Raw genomic sequence first — 22,960 nt, forward strand, 5'->3', positions numbered from 1 at the left:
TATGAAGAGTGGAAAGATGTCCAGTGGTTCTAGCAGTATGAGTTCGAAGGACCAAGCTAAGAAGACTTCCGTCAATCCTCAGAGAAAGAAGGAAGGAGAGACTCATGCTGTGTCTTCAGATAGGAGAAGGAATAGGAAGTATCAATATCCGCCACAGTATGCCCAACCACAGGGATACCCGGTTCAGTATGCACCATCGCCATACGTGGCTGCTGTTGCACCATCTTTTAACCAACAAGCTCCACAAGCGCCCGTTTATCAGCCCATGCAACAGGTTCCTGGTTATCCGCCTCTGGTTTATCCTCCTCCGAATTATCAACAAGCATCCAACGCTCAGGCGAGTCAACAACCGAGGAACCAGGCACCTCGCCAGAATGCTCCAAGGAGACTATACAAGACTTGTCCACCGATTCCGATGACGTTCACCGAGTTGTATCCTTACTTAGTGCAACGCGGTTTGGTCACTACTCGAGCTTTGGGACCGCCTCCGAATCCTTTGCCAGCCAACTACAACGCCGCCGCTCATTGTTTATTTCATGAGGGTGCGCCAGGTCACGATTTGGAGAACTGTTATGCTTTGAAAAACCTTGTGAGGGATCTGATGGAAAAGAAGATTTTGTCATTCAACGATCCGCCGCCCAATGTCAAAAGTAACCCTTTGCCTGACCATGGGGCTGTTAATGCCATTGATGCTTCGTCTGAAGAGAATTCTATCCTTGATGTAGCTCAGATTAAGACTCCGCTCAAGGAATTCCATTCAAAGCTGTTTCAAGCAGGCCTAGTATCTGTTTCCCATATCGGTTGTACGAACTGTAAGGGATGTGATAAGGGTTGTGTTATGGTTCGGAAAGACGTTCAGAGATTGATTGATGATGGTTTTTTGCAAGTAGTTAACCAGGTGAAAGAAGTAGCCGCAATTGAGCCTACCTTCAACTTGTCAGAATCAAGGGGTAGGATACCAGTGTTTAATTTGCCAGCACCAAATTCTGTCATGCCAGTGTTCAGTATACCGACTCCCGTTACTCCAACAGTGGACCAGCCTAAACCGTTGATTATCCAAAAACCGAGTCCATTTCCATTCAGTGATCCCAAAGCAGTACCTTGGAAGTATGGTGTAACCGCGATTGACAAAGAATCTGGGAAGGTTATTCCAAGAGAAGAAGTGAAGGTTGATGGTGAAAGTGTGACTAACATAGCTGGGGCAAGCAGGATGACTCGCAGTGGTCGCGTGTACACTCCCCGTTTTGATGAGGCTCCACCTAGAGAGACAACTACTAACACTGCTGGGCCTGCCAGAGATAAAAATAAAGAGGTTGTTACTAATGATGCAGATGCTGAATTCTTAAGGATCATCAGGAAGAGTGATTACAAAGTCATTGATCAGCTTCATCAGACCCCTTCGAAGATCTCTATCCTGTCTCTGTTATTGAATTCACCCGCTCATAGGGCTGCTTTGCAGAAAGTATTGACGCAAGCTCATGTCGCTCAAGATATTACTACCGGTCAGTTTGATAGTGTGATCGCCAATATTACCGCATGTAATACTCTTAGCTTCAGCAATGAAGAGCTACCGAAAGAGGGCCCGAATCATAACCGTGCTTTGCACATATCAGCGAAGTGTCAAGAGGATAATTTAGCCAGGGTGCTTGTGGATACCGGTTCATCTTTGAACGTCCTACCCAAGAGAGTTCTTAGTAAGTTGGCTTACAAAGAAACTATGGTGAAGCCTACTTCTTTGATTGTCAAGGCGTTTGATGGTTCTCGTAGAGCTGTGATTGGAGAAGTGGAACTTCCAATTCTGATTGGTCCGCATGTTTTCAATATCACTTTCCAAGTCATGGATATCAATCCCAATTACAGCTGTCTACTTGGAAGACCTTGGATCCATGCTGCTGGGGCTGTGACTTCTACCTTGCACCAAAAGATGAAGTTTGTAGTTGATGATAAGCTGGTGATTATTCACGATGAGGAGGATTTAATGGTCAGTAATTTATCTTCGTTCCGTTATATTGAGGCCGATGAAGACGCGTTGGAAACTTCTTTCCAAGCACTTGAGATCGCCAATGCTGTGTTAGTGGAGGTCGAAGAGACTGTGGAAGGCCAGAGTAATCCATCTTTTTCATCCTTAAAGAGTACCAGATCAACAATTGACAGGGGCATTCCTGAAGGTTGGGGAGAGATAATCAACGTCAAGACCAAAACTGATCGCCACAGGTTGGGTTACAGACCAACTCATGATAAAGCTTCTACAAATGTCGAAGGGCGTCCGAAGATTTACCAAGAAGTTTTTATCAGCGGAGGTTTTCAAGTTAATACCGTCAGCGATGGTGATGAAAATGACGATTTAAGCAACCTGGTGTTCAAGAGTAGTGCAACATTGAGCAACTGGGAGGCTATTGAGATTCCTGTTATTTTTCCAGTGTCAAAGTAATTTAATTTTTCATTTGTGTTTTCAAATCCATTAGCTCTGCCCCAGGCTATTGGCTCGCGTTGTAGAGCCACCTTTCATTTCAAACAATTATTAATAAATGCATTTTGTTCTGTTCCAAGTTGTTCCACTGTTTTTTTTTTCACCTTTAAAAATGAAATTGGCAATCTTTTCAAAAACAAACTAAAATGCATTTTCACTTCTCTCATTTTCATTAAACATTTAATAAAATAAGCCTTTCAACATGCAGTGACATTACAAACCTTGTTGAATCCAATGACGATATTGTCTCTCCTGATTGGGATTCACCCATTTATCAAGTTGAAGATGAGGGTGAGGAAGATTCTGAAGTACCTACTGAACTGACAAAGTTGGTCGAGTACGAGTACACGGAACTTCAACCAGATAAGGAGCAGGTAGATTTGGTTGATCTTGGCACAGACGAGGACAAGAAAGAGGTCAAGGTTGGTACAATGCTTGGGGCTGAGATCAAGCAGGGGTTGATAAAGCTTTTGAAGGAATACGTTGATGTGTTCGCATGGTCGTATCAAGATATGCCAGGTTTAGACACATATATTGTAGTTCACAAACTACCGCTTAAGCCAGAATGTCCTCCTGTCAAACAGAAACTTCGAAGAACGAGACCTGACATGGCTTTAAAGATTCGAGATGAGGTTAAGAAACAGTTGGATGCGGGTTTCCTTGCAGTTGCAAAGTATCCTGATTGGGTTGCCAACATTGTTCCAGTGCCCAAAAAGGACGGTAAGGTCAGAATGTGCGTAGACTACAGGGATCTGAACAAAGCTAGTCCAAAAGACTATTTCCCATTGCCTCATATTGATACCCTTATCGACAATACAGCTAGTTTTGCGGTTTTCTCATTTATGGATGGTTTCTCCGGTTATAATCATATCAAGATGGATCCAGCCGACCGAGAAAAGACTACATTTATTACCCCTTGGGGGACCTTCTGCTACAAAGTTATGCCTTTCGGTTTGAAGAACGCAGGGGCAACCTATCAGTGGGCCATGACTGCCCTCTTCCATGACATGATGCACAAAGAAATTGAAGTTTATGTGGATGATATGATCGCCAAATCTCGAAACGAAGAGGACCATTTGGATCATTTGATAAAGTTATTTGAACGACTCAGAAAGTACCAGTTGAAGCTGAATCCCGCTAAGTGTACCTTTAGTATTCGATCTGGAAAACTACTTGGTTTTATTGTCAGTCAGCGAGGAATTGAAGTAGACCCTGATAAAGTCCGAGCCATTCGAGACATGCCAACTCCGCAAACTGAAACACAAGTCAGATGTTTTCTGGGGCGTTTAAACTATATTTCCAGGTTTATCTCTAATTTGACTGCTACTTGTGAACCGATCTTCAAGTTGCTATGCAAAGGCCAGACTATGGATTGGAATCCTGACTGTCAGCGGGCATTTGAAAAGATCAAGGATTACTTGCAAGAGCCTCCTATCTTAATCCCTCCTATTCTTGGAAGACCATTGTTCATGTACCTTACCGTTCTTGAGAAGTCTATGGGTTGCGTACTTGGGCAACATGATGAGACTGGAAGGAAGGAACATGCCATATACTATCTAAGTAAGAAGTTCACTGATTGTGAAAACAGATATTCACTCTTGGAGAAGACTTGTTGTGCGCTAGCATGGGCTGCTAGACGTCTCCGGCAGTACATGATTTGTCATACCACATTATTGATTTCGAAGATGGATCCAATAAAGTACATTTTCGAAAAGCCGGCTCAGACGGGGAGGCTTGCCCGTTGGCACATGTTGCTATCAGAATATGACATCCAGTACGTACCGCAGAAAGCTATCAAAGGAAGTATTTTATCAGATTATCTGGCAGATCAGCCCGTAGAAGATTATGAGCCTCTCAAGTTCGACTTTCCTGATGAAGACATCCTATTGATAAAGAGAGATTATGAAGAGCCAGGTCCTGAGGAAGGTCCGGAACCGGGTCTCTGGTGGAGGATGATGTTTGATGGTTCTTCAAATTACAGTGGGCATGGTATAGGCGCAGTTCTGATGAATCCGAAAGGTGGGTTCACCCCATTTACAGCAAGGTTAGACTTTGAATGCACGAACAATATCGCTGAATATGAAGCATGCATCCTTGGCCTTGAAGCAGCTATTGACCTCCGAATCAAACTTCTTGAAGTAAGTGGAGATTCAGCTTTGGTTATCTATCAAGTGAAAGGTGAATGGGAAACCAAGAATGAGAAGCTAGTCCCTTACAAAGCCTATATTGTGGAGTTGATTAAATACTTCGATGAGATCAAGTTCGAGCATGTTCCGAGGTCTGAGAATCATATTGCTGACGCCTTAGCCATGTTAGCATCCATGTGGAAGGTCAAATTTGTCAATGCAGCGCCACTCATTCGAATCGAACGTAGAATTGAACCCGCCTACTGTCTGGTGATTGAAGAAGATAAAACTGATGAAAAGCCTTGGTTTCATGACATCAAGAATTATTTGCTCACGCAAGAGTATCCACCGGATGCTTCTCATCTGGACAAAAGGACTTTAAGAAGATTGGCATCCAAGTTCTTCATCAGCAATGACGTGCTATACAAACGAAACCACGACATGGTTCTACTTAGATGTGTTGATAAACGTGAAGCCGATATGTTACTCTAGGAGATTCATGAAGGGACGTTCGGAACTCATGCCAACGGTTATGCCATGTCCAAGAAAATCTTGAGGGCTGGATATTACTGGTTAACTATGGAATCAAATTGCATCCAATACGCCAGGAGGTGTCACAAATGTCAGGTTTATGCCGACAAAATGCATGTACCTCTGGCACCGTTGAACGTTTTGACTTCGCCGTGGCCTTTCTCAATGTGGGGCATTGACATGATTGGGGCGATTGAGCCGAAAGCTTCTAACGGTCACCGGTTCATTTTAGTTGCTATTGATTACTTCACCAAGTGGGTAGAAGCCGCTTCCTATGCCAACGTGACCAAGCAGGTTGTTGCTCGCTTCATCAAGAGGGAGATTATCTGCCGCTATGGAATTCCAAGTCGGATCATAACTGACAATGGTACCAATTTGAAAAATAAGACTATGAAGGAGTTATGTGATACCTTCAAGATTGCACATCATAATTCTTCTCCATACCGTCCTAAGATGAATGGAGTTGTTGAAGTTGCGAACAAGAACATCAAAAAGATCCTACAAAAGATGGTTAAGACTTACAAGGATTGGCATGAGATGTTACCATTCGCTTTGCATGGATACAGAACTACTGTTCGGACTTCAACAGGGGCAACACCTTTCTCACTAGTATATGGAATGGATGTCGTCCTCCCCATTGAAGTTGAGCTACCTTCCTTAAGGGTATTGAGGGAAGCCAAGCTAGATGAAGCCGAGTGGGTTCAAGACAGATTCGACCAGCTAAACCTCATCGACGAGAAGCGTTTGACGGCTATGTGCCATGGGCAGCTATACCAGAAACGGATGAAGAGAGCCTTCGACAAGAAAGTCCGAATCCGTGAGTTTCAACAAGGAGAACTTGTACTCAAGAAGATCTTGCCAGTTCACAAGGATATGCGCGGGAAGTGGATGCCCAATTACGACGGTCCATTTGTTGTTAAGACAGTCTTCTCCGGAGGATCGCTAATTCTTACAACAATGGATGGAGAAGAGCTCGCACATCCTGTGAACTCCGATGCAGTCCGAAAATATTATGCCTAAAGAAAAAAATAATACTATGGCTCGCTAAGTTGAAAACCCGAAAGGGCGGCTTAGGCAAAAATGAGCGTCCCGGTGGATTGAAAACCCGAAAGGGCAGTCCAGGCAAAAGTTAGGGACATGGCATTTCACTGCATCGGATGACACCAAACATCGCAGATACATTTACAGAAGTCCACTTCAAATCCAATCATTCTCTTCATGAGCAAGGTTTTGGGTAGTCTTGGTCATTAGGGATAGTAGGTCGTTGGATTCAATGTAACCTTTTCCATATTGCCAATTTAAAATTGTAAGTTTCCATGGAGCTATGCCTTTAGCAAGTTACCATTCTTCAATAAAATTTACCTTTCGCTATTAAATTTCCTTGTTCACAGTATCTCCGTTTTATTTTGTTATGCAATTTGCTTTTGTTAATAAAATTTGAACGTGAAAAGTGTTTTCAAAACCAAAATAATTTTCTCAGAAATACATTTGGAAACAAAAGTTACTTTGACTCATGGAAATCTGTGAAGGATCTCTTCGCTCCCCGGTAAGTCTCGGTGTTGCATAAGCATTTGATCATTACCATCATATTCCCAGAGACAGTCCCCAACGAGATTTTAAGTTGACAACACTTTTGTGATTCATTCGATAATCCCCAGTGACTCTCAAGACTGCAGAGCTATCCCCGGTATCCTCCAAGTGATATCTATTCTGGAAGGCCCATCCTCAATGGGATCATTTGTTCCTCAGTAGAATTGCCTTACTTGCCTTAGGAATACTTCCCCCAGGAATGTCTGTTGAATTCTCCCCAGTAGGAAGCCGAGGTACTATTCCCAGGAAGTTGCTACGTTGTCTCCATGAAGTGGCCTAATTCCATATCGTCCCCGCGAAGCGGATATTTATTTTATCCCCGGAAGTCTCCGATCCTAGGAATTCTTTGGCTGACTATGGTTCATGACAGCTATCCCCCACGGGTAGTCTTGACATCGTATGCTCATGCATAGGTCAAACATCCCCAGTGGAAGTCGTTATATCATACTCTCCAGTAAACCCGTATCATATCCCCATATGAAAGTCACGATATTCTCTCCCCAGGGAAGTTATACTTTGAAGCCAAATTCGGTGCTCCCATAAGCTCTTCTTATCCCCTGAGAGGGGTACTGTTGCAGAGGTCCCCGGGTATTCCCATCGAAATGCTTATTTCATCTCAGGTCCTCCGCTCGTCGGTTTTGTCAGCATACGCATGAGCCTAAGCATTGTATACTCATTGCATGACGTTTTCATACACATTTACATACAAATAGTATACACTTTGTCATGCGCATTAGCATGTTTGCTATTCATCGTCATCCTTTGTCGTTACCTCCGAGTAACTAGGTTAGTCCGCTCTCTCCAAGTAGATCGTCAGCCTAAGCATAAAATACTATTTATTTCCAGCTAATCGCCACAGAGTTCAACCCTCGTGGACGATGGTTATTTCAGCTATCTTTCCGTGTTAGGATAAGATAATCCCCATTTGAGGTTATTTCCCCAATGGAGTCTTTCTAGCCCAGTTCCAGATCGAATTTCGGTCCCGTCGGTCACTGAACCTACCTGGACATGCATTTATTTTGCACTATCTTTCAAGGAAATCATTTACAATCCTTTGCAGACAAGCGACAGTTCCCAGCCGAGGAGCGTATCACCTACATCAAACTTTAAGACGTTGGGTCGCCGCACTCATTCTTGAGCATCCCGCCGTGGACATATCCTTTCCTAAACCTTGAGAAGGTGAGTTGCCGCACTCATGCTTGGGTGTCCCGCTGTGGACATATCTTTTCCTAAACTTCAAAATGTTGAGTCTCCGTACTCATTCTTGGGCCTCCCGCCGTGGACCATTTTATCCTTTAGTAAAAGAAGAATCTGAATCGTATTCCGGGCGCCGACCTTAGATATGAAGAGGTTTATTTATCAGATGAGTGACAATTCCCTCTAGCGGAGCTCATCAATCAATCAATTTTTCATCTATTATCCACAGATAAGCAACAACCTCTTTATTGGAAAGCTTATTTAGTTTGGCATATAAGTCCCTTCCAACGATAAGTGGCAGTTCTCTCTCGAGAAAGCTTATTAGGGCATTTCCCATTAAAGTCCATTTATTTTGGCATACAGCCGGTTTTACCCCGTATATTTCCTACGGATTCCTAAAAATTCCGTTTGATTCTGTCACGAGGGAGAGTTTCCAGAAGCTCGGAGGTTATGCTTTGCTCAATGCCCCAACATCTTGTTAATCGATCCTACAGTCGTGTCGATCCTATTTTTTTTACCCTAGACTATCAGCCGGTCACACCTGAACCTGTTGGTCATTTACTCTCGGATATTCCCCAGTGGAGGCTGTTCCATCGGTGCCATCTCCATTGAGGATCCCATTTTACTATTCCCTTTCTAAAAGTGACGGTTGGTCGTGCTCGCACCAGTTGACCATCATCTTTAGAATTCCCCGTGTCACGCTGTTTCCCCAGTGCGTCATATTCCCCAGTGTGGTTCGTTCATTGCGTCGGTCCCCTGTGTCGTCGTATCGTCTGTATCATTGCATTTATCATTCCATCATCCGCATCATACGCATCATAGCATGGTCAGGATTATTCTATTCCGTTTTGTCCCTAGCAGTGCATATCGCCGCATCTAAGGGCAAAATTTTCGGTTATCTATATCTAAATTCCTTTCACCATGATTTCTCGAGCCTATGTCGCTCAAATCATTCGGCGAAGTTATTTAAATAGGGGCAACTGTAACACCCCAAATTTTGCCCTAAGATTAGTCGAACCATCTCGCGTGCTGTTGCATTTTTGCATTTAACTAATTACTAACAAGTTCTTGTAGTTGGTTGATTTTTGCAAGAAATATCGCGTGGTGCGCTCTTTAGCTTATGAAGGGCAAAACGGTCATTTGTTTACAGCCGGCCGTCAAGTTTGAATTTTGAGTTGTAATCAGGAACTTTGGTTTGTTTGATCTGGTTGGGAGATTTTAATCGGAAATGGTGTCGGAAGCGAAGTTAGTCGGATAACCATATTGCATTGTACCGTCATTTTATTTTAAATTAATTTCATTTAATTCTATTTTATGTTTCATTTCATTTTAAAAAAATAGATCATCTCATTTTAAGTTTTATTTCATTTTAAAATAACTAATCCCGTTTTAAGTTTTCATTTCATTTTAGATAACTTCATTTTAAAAAAAAAATAGATCATCTCATTTTAAGTTTTATTTCATTTTAAAATAACTAATCCCGTTTTAAGTTTTCATTTCATTTTAGATAACTTCATTTTAAAAAAAAAAAATAGATCATCTCATTTTAAGTTTTATTTCATTTTAAAATAACTAATTCCGTTTTAAGTTTTCATTTCATTTTAGATAACTTCATTTTTTTAAAAAAATAGATCATCTCATTTTAAGTTTTATTTCATTTTAAAATAACTAATTCCGTTTTAAGTTTTCATTTCATTTTAGATAACTTCATTTTAAAAATATATATATATATATAACTTTATTTCATAGTTTTATTTTAATTCTATTTCCAATATTAAACAAACAGCATATGCAGTGGTTTTCATTTTGTTTTGCATAATCATAATAATAATTTTCCACAAAAATAAGGAATTTTTATTAATTCTTTACACAAAAATAATAATACATAAAATTACAAAAATAATAAGTACATTTTCTACAAAAGGAATCATAAAATTCTTAAGTTACTATACTGTCCGATGTCTATTCGCTCCGATTTTCCGACTTTTCCGACATATCTTCAAACCTGCAAAATGAGCAAAACAAGGAAATTGAATCGGTTAATTTGACACCCTCAGAGATATCATCATCGGATGTCCGGTTCGGGACCTCGGCCAGAACAGGGCAGATGTTTGTTCTTATCGAAAGGCACCGAAAGAGGAAGAGGAAAACTGCATTTTGAGATTGCTTGGCCAAAAAGAGATTATACAGAAAAGAGCTTATTTGAAAAGCCGGTTTGAGAAGTGATTTTTCTCAAGAGGACGGTTTGCCCCAAATGGGACCTTAACTCCAATCATCCTATGAAAAAACACAATTCCAACAAAAAGTCCAACAAGCTGAAATAGTTCAAACAAAACCAATTCAGAAACCAGTTCAGAAAAACAGTTCAGAAAGCCAGTCCATCGAACCGGTTTAATTAACAAGTTTTCAAATCCACTGGATCCGTTCAACAATCCAAAACAATATCAGCCAGCAAATCCGAAATAAAATCAATAAACGTAAAATCCGGATCCAAAAGCACAACAACAATATAACAAAGCCGTTCAGTCAAAAACTCATTAATAATCTGTTCCGAAAATACCTCAACAAATCTAGCAACAACTTCAGCGGAGATCATGAAAAATCAAAGCCCACAGTGGATTCGAGGGGGATATAAATATTAAGAGGGATCCGAAATCCTGGAACAAGAAGAAAAAGCCAGAATCGAAGCTTCGGCGTAACGGATCAACGTAGGGAACTCGTGGCGGCCGTGGATCCTTCCGATTGCCACTACCACCGGGACCCATTACCGTCATCGAGCAACGCCTCAGTCGCAAAACATCATAGGCCAACGAACCTCAACAAACGCCGTCGATAACAAACGCGTACAGGTAGGATTTTATTACCGTAAATCGTTTTGCTCTGATGTGTGCATTTCAGGTTTAAGAAGAAGATGTGTAGGATAGAAGAAGGAAACATGGAGCATGCAACAATGGTCGTCGCCGGTATAAGGAGAGAAAGAGAAAGGATTGACAAACCCTAGCAGCAAGCACAAAGCCAAACGACCTGTTTCTTTTCACGTTTATCTTGTCTGTTGGGCTTTGGTAATTTGGTTTTAGTAATTGTTTTAAATACAAAAGCACCACTAAGAATCAATTAGTTATTAACATAGTAAATTGAAAAGTTTTCTAATAACTTCTAATTAATAAAATTAGTTATTAAGTAAGATTTTTTTATATATAACTTTTACGTAACAAATTTTCTTTGTTTAAAAAAAGCTAGGTACATAATTTATAATCAAGTTTGTTTTTGTTATTTAGATTAATTTGTTTTTATTCATAATCTATAATTAATTTGTTTTAAAAGCTAGGTACATAATTTATAATTTGTTTTTATCATTCTCCACCGTTTAAAAAAGGATAATAATAACACAGTTTTTTTTTATGTTTAGGTTAATTTGTTTTTATTTATTTACCACAAAAGTCAAAAATAAGTTCTTTTCTTAATCAAAAAACCTTTCAAATTAAAACAATTTGTTTTTTTAGAAAAAAGGCATTAGCCTTAAAATAACCCTTCCTTATCAAAAATATAAAAAAAAATATATAATAACTTTTCTTTTCAACAAAGAAAAATATCAAAAATTCAGTTTGGACTTATCCGTTTCATTTTCGTCTAACCCCGGTTAATTTGTTTGTTTCAGTTTATCATTATCATTTCATTTGTTCGTTTTTGTCCCATGGATGTAATTTATGCGAGGCCATGGTCGCGGTTTATTTTATATCGCATTTTTGGGGATTTGTAATTTACGCGAGTGGTCGCGATGCTTTCCTTTACTGCTTGCTTTATTTTCATATTTTTTATGCCTGCCATGTAATAATTCTGTTGCTTGCATGTTTTTACCATCTTGCCCTCCGAAGGAATTAGGTTTAGCAGTGTGACCGCCGAGTCAATAACCCTAAGTTTTGACCCTTTTCAAACCCTTGACTGTTTCCAAAACCTCAATAGCCTAGGCGTCCCGCCGTGGACGAAAACGCCCTTTACCCTAGCATTAGGTCAAAGAGTCGCCGTACTCTGCTTTAGGGTTTCCCGCCGTGGAATCCCTAATTTTAACCCTAATTTCAATTCAATGCCTCAACGTAGAAATAGGAGTTTCAACGCTCCACGTAAGCGTTTCCTTAAGAAATGCTTATGCCCCATCGAAACCTTGACCACAGTCAAGAAGTTTCTAGCCTCCCTTTCGAGGGGAACTACAATTACTCTGATTCCATTCCCGTCAGGATATGTAGGCACAAGATGCGACGTCTTGCCGAGTAAACTTAGGACTAACCCTTAGGTCTCTTTTAGGTCACTTTATCCTTTAGCTCAGTACATATTCCAAACAGATAATAAAAATAAAAAGACATACAGTAAACAAAAGGTTCCTGTAGAGTACTACAGAAGTTTGGGGTGCTAGTACCTTCCCTAAGCTTAACCAACCCCTTACCTAGGTATCTCCCCGCATTGTGCTTACGATGCAAGTATAGGTTTTTCCTCTTTTGACCTTGTCCTTCGGATAAATCAAAGAGCGGTTGTGAATTAAGAATTGTGATTCAAGCTAATTAATAGTTTGATATCCTATTTCCACCGTAACAATATGCATTGGCATTAGGATCACACATTGGCATCCTCCTTACCCCTCACTCATTGGGTTTGTATTGGGAGAGATCACCAAGCACCATTTGATTGTATCATACTTTGTATTTTTATCATTTTACTAACTAAAATACCAAAAATATGTCTTTGCATTTGTCTAACTCTTTTGTAGGTAGGGCACATGCTCACCTTTGATCTATCAAGCTCATATCTAGGGTTTAAGACCCTCATTGCTAAGAGCTCAATCAAGAATGATCTACAATGGATCTAGGCATCATATATGGATCCCCATGATCTCCACATGTTATTTTGATCAAGAAATCATCAAGAGTTTAGAGTTGGTTTGCCTTGGAAACCCTAGTTCATCTGGGTGTTTTGTGTAACTTATTCAACAAGCTTCTTCAATATTTGATCAAATATTTCAAGGGATACTTCAAATATCATCATATTATATATATATGATCTCCCATGAGTCCCAAAAGTCAAGAGAATTGCAAGCTAGCAAGTTGGTTGATGGGGGTTAACCAGAGGAATTCATCTGATCAAAACTTGGGTTCCCTAGGCCCTATCTTCTACAATTTGTGTGATATGAAAATGATTCAAAGATAAAAGTTACTATAAATGACATTACAAACAACTTTCATGTTGAGGTCAAGATCTAGGTTTTCTTGGAAAGTCATTTTTGTATGGTGAAAGATTATAGGTCATTTTGTCTAAACCCTAATTTGGAGTTCAACTTCCCAAGGCCATAACTTGCTCAATTTTTATGAGATAAAAGATTTACAAGTTGCACAATAAAAATAAATATGTCTAATTCAACTTTTATGAGCATGTGATATGAGGATACATTATATGTCATTTTGGACCAATGCCATTGAATAAGTGATTTTCCTCAACTTCAAAAATGCATAACTCCTTCATATTAAATGCAAATGAGGCCAAATTTGTGACCATTTTGAAGGAATTTGAGATAGATATAACTTTGATGAAGGAACATTTCTCATTTGAAACTCACATAAAAAGATAACTAAGGTGGAATAAGTGAACATATGGCTTGACACTTAGAATTTTTTTTGACATGTTTGATTTTCCAAAATTCCACCTCAAAATTCACCATGATAAAAGCTTCAAATGAAAAAGTGTTCAACATAAAAGTTGTTCCTCTTGATCTAACCTTTCCAAAAAGTCTAATTTCATCCAATTTGGACAAGATTTAAATGGGTTGCGCATGGCTTGAACATTGTATCATCATTTGGCAAGATTGGACTTCAAACATCCATGCACATTTGCCTGGCATTCCAACATGACTCCAGCCTTGTTAGCACTCAATTGTGGATCAGATGGAATGATTTCATAGGCCTGTACACGCCCATGCACCCATGCATCACACATTTCTAATTTTGGAAGTTCATTTCAAGTGTGCAAATATCAATTGAATTGGCTATAAATAGAGGCCCTATGCATTAGAATTGAGGACCCTGCGTGCCAGCTTTGTTCCCAAGCATCCAAACCCTTCCATTTGAGAGGATAAACCTGAGATTTTCCATTGGAAATTGAGTTTGAATCTCACTGTTTTGAGATTCAAATCTCCAGGGATCCAAAGCCTTTTGATCATTCTAATCTCCTCTTTCAAGCATTCAGAACAAGATCAAGCACAAGCAAGAGCAAGAATAATCGAATCCAGACCTGCATTGAAGGTATTTTTCAGAAAATTTCATCTCTTCGATTCTCACTCAATTCTTCATAATTCTCTTGGATCTTTGGTTGTCTGAAGTCCTATCAATGTAGGCAACAAGATTGAGTTGCTTTGAGGTCAAATTGAAGCAGCTCAGATCGTGCACCTCAAATTTCAACTCCTTGTATCTCTCAATATACTTGGAGTTAAGATGAATTAAGGCCAGATTCGAGCTCAGTGTCATTTTTACTTTAAAAGCATGTCCTTCTTTTTAATTTTGATGATGATTGTGACTGAACCAGTCCGGTGAAGCTCACCGGAGAAGGAGACAGGAGCTGTAGCTCCGGTGGTGAGTTGACAGGTTTAGAACCGTAGGATCCATTTGAAATGATTTAATCTTAAGCGTTGGTGTGAATGACCATTGTTGTGGCGCACTGACTAAAGACCATCGTGGATGGCGCGTTTGTGACCACTTAATCTGCCACCTCAATTAATGAGGGAGATCAAGTGGTCCACGTTTTTTCTGATTATTTGATTTTCATTTTATTTGTTTTATTTTTATTAATTCATATTAATTTTAATATTGATCCAAAAAATATGAGAGTTTCACCAATTTTTTTTTAATAATTTCCTCTTTCATTTTTTGAGTTAAAATTATTTTTTGGATCATTATTAATATTTTTCATGATTTAATTGATTTTGTGAATATTTTTAATTGTTTAAAAATAGTTTTAATTTTCCAAAAATTATGAAAAAATTTCTCCAAGGTCCTTTGACCTTGTTTGACCTATGATAAATCGCATGGCTATTTCTTTGGTGTTTTGATGAGATTTTAGGAATTTGACAAACCATAATTTAATTTAATACATTATTTAATTGATTTTAATTGTTTAAATGCCAAATAAATTTTGTTGAGTTTCTAATTTTGATTTGTTGAGTTTGACTTGTGTTGTTGGGCTTTGGTCAAGGTTGATTTGACTTTGTTAAGTTAAGATCATTGGATTTAGGGGATTGATGAAATATACATTTCATCTCCCAAAATGAATGAATGATCTTAATTTGGTAAAAGTCATCCTTTAACCAATTTGTGTTGATTCAATTTCCCCTCCCTCTTCATCTCATTCCCCTTATTTATTCATTGATGTCATGGACCTATGATATCTCTAGATCATAAGACTAGTTGATTGCAAAATTAACATGAGTATGGATGAGATTAGGACCACCCTTTTGCATATTCTTTTTGTGTGTGGTATGTTTTATGAGCATAGTCCATTATACTATGTCTCCAACATGCATTAACACCAAATTTCTATTGTCCAGCCTCAAATAGTTGTGACTTCTACATAAGTCCAATTACGATTGCTTAACATATCGCTAAATTTGTGATACAAAAGGCATAGCATTCTAGTAAGTGAGATTGTAAGTCTCCCCTCTTTCATGGTATTGTGTGGAAACTTGGCCTTTTTTCCTTCCTTTGGAAGATGTCTTGATTCAAGGATCCATGCTTGTGAATAGTGGGTTGAGTGTTCTCCAAAGAATGACTTAAACAAAACAAAGCAAAAGCAATACTAACTCCTAATAAATTAACAACTAACATTTAATTTCAAGCCATTTACTTTTATGCATTTTAATTTCAAGTCTTTATTCATTTGCCATTATTCATACCATTCAATTTGTTTATTTTAGTGTTATTTTCACTTTGCTCATTTGAGCCTTACTTTGTGAATATATTATGTTTGTATATACTTGTTTGTGTTTGTGGTCTTTTGACCTTAATGTACATAATAAGAACAAAAAACCCTAAAAGACATTTTGTGTGGACTGTTGGTTTGCTCTGAGACATTGGACTTAGAATTAGGCAACACTCCCTATGCAAAAGGACTTGGCTAAAGCGCCGCGAAAAATACAGAGTCACCACCGGATTTTATTTATACCAAAGGAAAGGGAAAATAGCGATAAAACCCCAAATGAGAGAAACGGTCTCGCAACCAAGAGTTGATTCGGAAGTCGGTTATGCAAGGGGAAGGTATTATCACCCCTCATATCCATGGTACTCCATGGGAACCACTTGCTCGTATCAAATGCGTATGGATGCTTATTTATCTGTATGTTGCTTGCTATCGGGAATGAGATGAAATATGAGATGGGAGAGAAAATAAGTTTTAAGTTAGTGTGCTCGCCAAGGATTTGGGCCCTCGTGCCTAGGTATCCCCATACGTGCAATAGGGAAGTCAGAGCTTCGTAGTTCGGCTCAAAAATGTTGTATTTGTTTGGTTGTTTTTACTGAACAATATTGACGTTTGCGCGCAATTGTTCACTTGCTTGTATACTCTGTCATTGGAGCGGAAAGTATTTGCTTGTTTGCGGTAAAATGGATACGCTTGGTTCGCACTCTAGTAGTTAAACATTACTTGCTCACACATGGAGGCTTAAGCTTCATTCATGGTAGAACGGAAGTAACATGTCCTTATCGAAAGTTTTTGAATAGAGCGCACTAAGGCAAAAGATGATTTGATTTGTTGGGGTCGATTTTATGCATGGAGACAAGCATTAGACATTTGGCTAGATACAATAAATGGTCCAATAACTCGGGAGTTAAGGGGACAGTGTTGTCCTAACCACTCTTTTTCATCCAAAAAGAGATTTGATTATGAAAGGAGTTTGGCAAGTTTAATAACTGGAACCTAGAGGGAGACAAGTCTCTAACCTTTGACTAAGTATGGCCAACGATCAAAGTACTTGGGAATCGAGAGGACAATGGAGTCCTAACTATTCTTTTTCTTCCTCATAGCGCCTAGATCTAACTTGTTTGAATCATTAGATGTTTTAGGGGGAAAGTCAAGTGTCGGGTCCTCAGGCTAGGTACAACCGACAACCCAATTACTTGAATGTTATGTACAAACACGTACACCCCACTTGCATTCCAATTTGTTATGAAAATGTTTTTGAAAAAAAGGAACTTGACGTTGGATCAATTGTTTGAATTTAATATGAAAAGTGTGTGTGAAGAATGGAGGTGAGAGATAAAATGAGGTTAAGAATAAAATGGAGAAGAGATGATAGAATGAATCATGAAGTGGATGGAGGATACTTGATACTGGATCAAGTATTCATGTTGCAATGGTGTGAGTTTTATTTGGGAAATAACTTGACGTTGAATCGAGTACCTTTTGTTTCTTTTGAAATGCTTCGTTTATCGTCTTGTGTTCTATCTTTGTTATTAACATGTATGGTAAACTAAGCTAGAAAGCAATAAAGCTAAGCTATTACATAACTAAGGGGTGGGGGGACATTTAACCCACAATGAGGGGATGGATCCACACAATACAATGGAAAGGGAATGAATAGAAAATACATGTTATAAACTACTACACTATGTGCCATGCCTAAGGCATACAAGTGACATGGTACTTCAAACAATACAAAGTTATTGAATGAAAATGGAATGGTTAGGAGCATGGCTAGCTAAGTGAGAGCTTGCATCTAGAAGTCAACATGTGGGTACAAAACAACAAACGAGTTAGCATGAATGAGAATGAATAAGAATGATGCAACAATATGCAAATATGCACAATGGTTAGAATCGATTCAAAAGGTAATGGATTAATCGATGAAAAGTAATCAAGATCTATCCTATGATCATGGAAAATGAACTTGGACATACAATATTTTCATTACCTAAGTTGAAGTGGGATTTTCAATTTAATCGAAGTGATCATAAACCAAAGAAATGATTAAATGGACAATTAAAGTGAATATATTCTAGAGGTTAAATCTACCTAAACATGGGTTAGGAATCAAAGTTAATCAAATGGAAAATTACTTATCTATATTCAAGAATTGAATCTAACAACTATGATTATATGAATCAAATTGAATGGGAATTTATCTAAGAATCGAAATCTAGTCTAAAGTTTAATCATGGTAAAATCAATATCCAACTATCTTGATCCACACAAAATCCACAAAAGAAATAACGAAACCTAACGACTAAAATTCTAATTATGGTATGGTTAATCAATCATGAACTAATTCTGAAAAATTAAGAAATTAAAGTATAAATGAAGATTAGGCTAAATTCTAAATCTAATTAAACTACAATTAACCATGGATTAATCTATTAATCACTACAATGTTAGTTCCTAAATCTCTATAACTAAGAATTAATCTTAATTCTATCAAGATCAACAAACAACACTAAGATTAACAAAACAGTTAGAATTAAAAATAGTTAAGTACTGATTAATCAATGGTTTAATGGAATTAGCAAGAACATGGGTCAGTCTGGGGGTAAAACAGATTGTGGGAGTGTGAATCGAATCTGCTTGGGCCAAAATCCATTTGGGCAAAAAGGCCCGATTTCACCATATGAACAAACTGGATCCATGAACACCTTGCTCTGATCCTAATCTCAACGATCAACCAAACACTTCTCACGCGTTCGTGACGAGAAAGAAAAATGAAAAAAATGCTCACGTGAACGTGGAAGGTTCTCACCGTCGGCGCGGAAAACAAACTCGGTGGTCGCGCTAACAAAATCCACTCAATCTCCACGTAATAATCATGCGTCGTCAATGAAGATGGGGGATCAGCTTGGATCGGAAATGCAACGTCAACGAGGAGTGAGGATCGGCTTCGGTTGGAAACGCACCGTCAACGAGGACTGAGGATCGACTTTGATCGGAAATGCGTAATCAACGACGAGTAAGGATTAACTTTGATCGATAGTGCGTAATCGACGGAGAATGATGGTTAACTTTGGTTGGAAACGCGCCGTCAACGAGGAGTGAGGATCATCACCGATTGGATTCGTCTTCGGGTAACGTATTCGCCCTTTTGAATTCTCTCCTTTTCCTCGCACTCTATTTTAAACTTCTTCTTCTTCTCGTTCTAATTTTTTTTCAGAGAATTTCTTTGCGAGCTTCTGTTATGCATCCTTGTTGTGACGTTGTCATGCGTTTGGAAGGAGGTTCGAGAGGGTTGTTGAAGGGTGGTGGTGAGTTGAAGAAGAGAGTGAAGGTTAGGGGAGGTTTGAAGATGATGGGAGGAAGTGAAGAAAACGGCCCCCGATTGAAGAAGATGGAACGAGTCTTTATAGATTTTTGTCTCAGGTTCTGTTATGAAGCTTAGTTAGAAACCGTATGGATTTCTGTTACGAAAGTTGTTAGAAATTGTTGAAGCCGTTGGGAAATTTTGTTAGAGTTCCAGTTAGGGAAGTTAGAAGTTAGTTAGAATTCAGTTGGGAAAGTCCGGTTACATTGTGGTTGGAAATTAGTTATGGAAGTTAGAATAAGCTTTTTTTTAGAATTGGTTATTAAAGTGAAGGTTACAAAATTCTATTTTTGAAGGTTGAATATGTTGAGCCTGTTATTCAGTTCGTGGTCTTCTTTCAGGTTTCTTATTGAAGGAGAATTGCCATCCAAGGCGCAGTGGAATTTAAAAATTTCTCCATTTAGTGATCCTTACGAATGGGCATGATCAGTGATAGAATCGTTACCTCTTGTGGCGATTCAAACCTTTGGTGCAGATCTCTGATAATGATCAAAACCTTTGATACAGATCCACGGGGCGATCACGAACGTTGAACGATGACAACGTCTCTACTCAGTCCACACGAACGGATTCCTTCAATCGCATTGCTAGCTGTTATGAATGAAGGTTTTGAGTGAGAGAAAGAGGGAAACAAAATTCCAAGTCTCTACTTGAATTTCTGTCTGAGTGGATTGGAGTGACAATGCTTCTACCCAAGGGGTTCTATTTATAGAACCACTTATGTGGGCTTCAAGCTAAAAAACCCACTTAAGTGTATTTTGGCCCATATCTTATAAAATCACTTAAGTATTTGGTACCTTACCATATTTCGTCTCCCACTTAAGTGCACCGTACCTTACGGTGTTCCTTAGTTACTCTATCTCTCATCAATCCGTTCTTTGTGTGTGACCCTATAGGTTTTCGCGGCATTGGCAATTATATTAAATCACACATTTAACAAAATAAACAGTGAGCGGTATCTAGCAACACATCACTGCTACCCAAGTCACGAAAATGTCATGTGATCTGACAAAACCTCCTGTGATAATAATTATGTGTATAATTACCCCTTTGCCCTTATGTCTATATTGAACACAAGGTATAGACCGTGTCACCCTTGTCCAGTTCAATATTGGGCCCATAGACATTTATCCTGTTACGCAGGATTGGCAAATTCCATCTAGGACACTCATGTCCCTCAGGATGCTTCGTGGAGTACCCATCAACTGTCTTTATGGTTATCCAGTTACGGACAACGTTGGATCAGCAATAAAGCACTCAACTCTACATCTAGGATCCATAGTGGTTTCAGGTCGAAGAGTGGTATACACTATTATCACCATGAGAATAACTTATGACACTTTGCATAACTTTCTATATAGTATTCTCATAGCGGGTCAATCCGGTATAAATATTACTCCTAATATTCATACCTATGTTTAAGACTTGATAACTCTTTATCCATGATCCATAAGATGTGATCATCAGTCTACAAACATAATAGTCTTAATGCTTTAATGTTATCCCACTTCACACTAAAGCTCGACTACGAATACTTTAAGAATAGTGTCCTTATGTTTAATGTGTTCTCATGATTAAGTCACACTTAATACATTAAACGGACTATCTATTCCAGGGACTTTATTAATCAACCATAATAAAGAAAATGCCTTTAAATAATTCGATACAAGTACCAAAAGTATTGGCCTCTAGGGCTTACACCAACACTTATATGTTGCATACACTCCTTAAGAGCACCATTTAACTGCGATGCCTGATCCTCAGCAGTAAGTACGCCCTTTAGTATTATTGGCAATGAGGTTATTGTTTGAAGCCATTTTACATCCTTCCAGTTAAGTGATTGGTCATATAGGCCTTTAACAATGGAGACCGGATTAGAGTCTTTAATCCTTTCAGGAACCATGGCTTCATAAGTCTTAAATCTCAAGTGTGGTGGAAATGTAAATCTGTTTTTTATGTTAGCCTCTCTATGACCACCCACTGCAGTGTCTACAATAAGGACAATTGCCTTGAAACCAGCATTTTCAGCTCCTCTCACTAGCTGAGTAACTATATTTCTGTCCTTAAACACATAGAGTTGGATGAAACGGATACCAGGTCCTGTTGAAGCAACCTCCTCAACACTAGAAGAAACCGCTGTGGATAGTGTCATGATGGTGCCAGCTGCTGATGCTGCTCTAGCAGTAGCGTATTCTCCTTCAGGGTAAGCCATCTTATGCATGGACGTAGGAGAAATCATGATAGGCTTTGATATTTTGAATCCTAAAACAGTTGTTGTCATATCTATCTTGCTTACATCGATTAGAACACGTGGCCTAAACATAATCCTTGAGAATGCATTCCGGTTCTCTTTCAAAGTCCACTGATCCTCTGCCCCTGATGCAAAGTAGTCATAAATCATCTTTGGCAACTTTTCCTTTGTAATTTCTTTATACTCGCTCACATTTGTTATTTTCATCATCTTCTTAATAGGTTGCATCACTATTTGGTACTCATTTTTGGGCTGTGGAAGGCTACTTAAACCAGAGCGCAAACTTATGTTCATATCAGCTTGTCTATGTAGCTCAAGTTTAGCACTGTCATGCATCTCCAAACCTTCATTGATATGCAGCTCGTCCCTTAGAGGAGTTCCCTTCGGAGTGATGCTTGGTTGGGTGTCTGTGGATAATTAGAGAGAAAAGCACGCGTAGCGCTGCTGCCTTCAGTGAGTTCTTCGCTGCTCATAAGGTCACTAGCATAACCCAACTTGGCAATTTCATCCAATTCTTGGTAAGAACTCTGGGGTGGTGGAAGCATCAGTTTTGATCTCTTTCTAACTGTTTCTGGGCCATTCATCTTGTTGGCATGAAGAGTAGTAGTTGAGGCATCTTGCCTTTCTGCAATTTTTATTCCTTGCAACATCTTGTTTTCTCAACTGTGCCTCAACATCGACCCTTCTTTTCCCTTCAAGTTCTTCAATAGTAGTAGGGAACGCGGTCTGCTCCACCGGCCTATCCTCATCAGCAACATCAAAGTAACCCGAATGAGGCCTCTTCTCAAAGGGAATTTCTGCATTATAGTCAATTCCTCTCCTGGGTTGCTAGAATAGATGTGGGGTTATGAGATTGATCAGGAAAATGGTTGAAGGTTATTTTTTGTTATGTGTTGAGAGGAAGGTTTTTTGTAGGTTCTTTGAAGCAGTTGGAGGAGTATTATGGAAGGTTGTAGAAGTTTGTTATAAGTTTTCAGTTTCTGTTTTTTCTGTGCATCATTTTTGTTACAGGAGCAGGTTTTGGTTTCCATTCTTGCAGGTCATGGATGGCCATGAATTTTTGTTATGATGCTGATTTTTGGTGCTTCTATTTGTGTAGGTTATATTTCCTATTATATATCCTATAGGCATGTGAATGAATTTCCTGAAATTGGCTATGGCTTTCTGTTGTAAATTTGTGATAAAGTGTGTATATGGAATATGAATTGAATGAACGAATTAGTGTAATGATTTGAGTTGTATTGAAGATTAATTTGAAAATTGAAATGGTAATGATTTGTAAATGATCTTTATAGTAAATTAAATGTATGATTATGACTCATAAATGGTTAATTACATGGGTTTAAAGAATGAATTTGGTTTTGGGCTTAAATGGTTTGGATCAAATATGGTAATGGTTATTGGATAATTTGGTTTGGTATGTGGATATGGGTTATTAATTGGATATCTACATGGATGTGGATTAAAAATGGAAAATT

At 38.8% G+C, this 22,960-nt stretch overlaps 1 protein-coding gene across 1 annotated transcript; it reads right to left on the reverse strand.

Annotated features, from left to right (window-relative positions):
- Positions 1-19,450: 19,450 nt before the first annotated feature.
- On the reverse strand, positions 19,451-21,871 carry LOC127079010 (glycolate oxidase). Its single transcript, XM_051019428.1, has 2 exons — positions 20,954-21,871; positions 19,451-19,473 (listed from the first exon to the last, which is right to left on the reverse strand). The coding sequence occupies exons 1-2, from the start codon at positions 21,816-21,818 to the stop codon at positions 19,451-19,453; spliced, it is 888 nt and encodes a 295-aa protein (XP_050875385.1). The 5' UTR covers positions 21,819-21,871.
- Positions 21,872-22,960: the final 1,089 nt, after the last annotated feature.

Source organism: Lathyrus oleraceus, chromosome 5 (assembly GCF_024323335.1).
Source record: "Lathyrus oleraceus cultivar Zhongwan6 chromosome 5, CAAS_Psat_ZW6_1.0, whole genome shotgun sequence".
NCBI lineage: Eukaryota > Viridiplantae > Streptophyta > Magnoliopsida > Fabales > Fabaceae > Lathyrus > Lathyrus oleraceus.